The 839-nt window shown below is 46.0% G+C and overlaps 1 protein-coding gene across 1 annotated transcript; it reads right to left on the bottom strand.

Annotated features, from left to right (window-relative positions):
* Positions 1–281: 281 nt before the first annotated feature.
* On the bottom strand, positions 282–839 carry LOC148578640 (uncharacterized). Its single transcript, XM_088503136.1, has one exon. The coding sequence runs from the start codon at positions 837–839 to the stop codon at positions 282–284; it is 558 nt and encodes a 185-aa protein (XP_088359262.1).

Genomic DNA, 839 nt, shown 5'->3' with positions numbered 1-839 from the left:
ATGTATGATAGTTAGGTGTAGTTTTCTTGTTATGTAGTGCTCTGTTTATGTCTGTTTATGTATTAAATGAAACATGATAAGGTATAATGATTTCGTTTAGTTATTAAAATGAGCATCAACGAGTCCTGTAGCATAACTTGTAATGGAAGACAACATATTCATTACTACTCACAAATACCAAAGTTCAATGCATTAATCTCAACAAGTTAGATATGTGGTCAAGCAATGCATCTAACAAGACAACTTAAATGTAAATAACACTAACAATAACATCATGGAAACTAATTTCGCCCTGTCTGAGACGATCCTACTACCTGTGGGCATCTACGTCTAGTGTGTCCGGGTTGGCGACAAAGGCCACACCGTTTTGGCCTGTTTGGATCTGCCTCATCCATATTCGTCCGTATCCTTGTGGATCTAGGCCTCCCCTCTCTCGCACGCCTTCTGTTTGGGTCCGGAATCACCGTGGGCCCATCGTAGGGTGGCCAGTAGCCCTCCGGGATTGGAGGTGTGAATCCCATCCGATAGACATTGAACACCGACCTAATCTGATAGACGCTATGAACATAGGAGCTCCAGCTCACACGTGCGTAGGCACAGCATGCAAGTGCGTGCTGACACGGGAAATGAAGCGCCTGAAAGTACCCACAGTCACATGTCCGGGAGGCAAGCGAAACTCGGTAAGTACCCAATGAGAAAGTACCAGTCGGAGTGGTCTCCGCTACGGTGAACTCGGAGTTATCACGGTCATACAACGTCACAGTAAAGCACCTGGCCGTCTTCAAGTTGGCCTCAATACACTTCACCAAATGCTGACTGAACTGCTGTCCGGTGCCCAT

Source organism: Arachis ipaensis, chromosome B1 (genome assembly GCF_059453495.1).
Source record: "Arachis ipaensis isolate K30076 ecotype BB chromosome B1, ASM5945349v1, whole genome shotgun sequence".
Taxonomy (NCBI): Eukaryota; Viridiplantae; Streptophyta; class Magnoliopsida; order Fabales; family Fabaceae; genus Arachis; species Arachis ipaensis.
The sequence above is the reverse complement of the archived record's forward strand: the minus strand, read 5'-3'. Positions and strand labels throughout refer to the sequence as shown.

Excerpts from the sequence above, each read along its gene's own strand:
- LOC148578640 (XM_088503136.1), bottom strand. The coding sequence starts at position 839 with ATGGGCACCGGACAGCAGTTCAGTCAGCATTTGGTGAAGTGTATTGAG.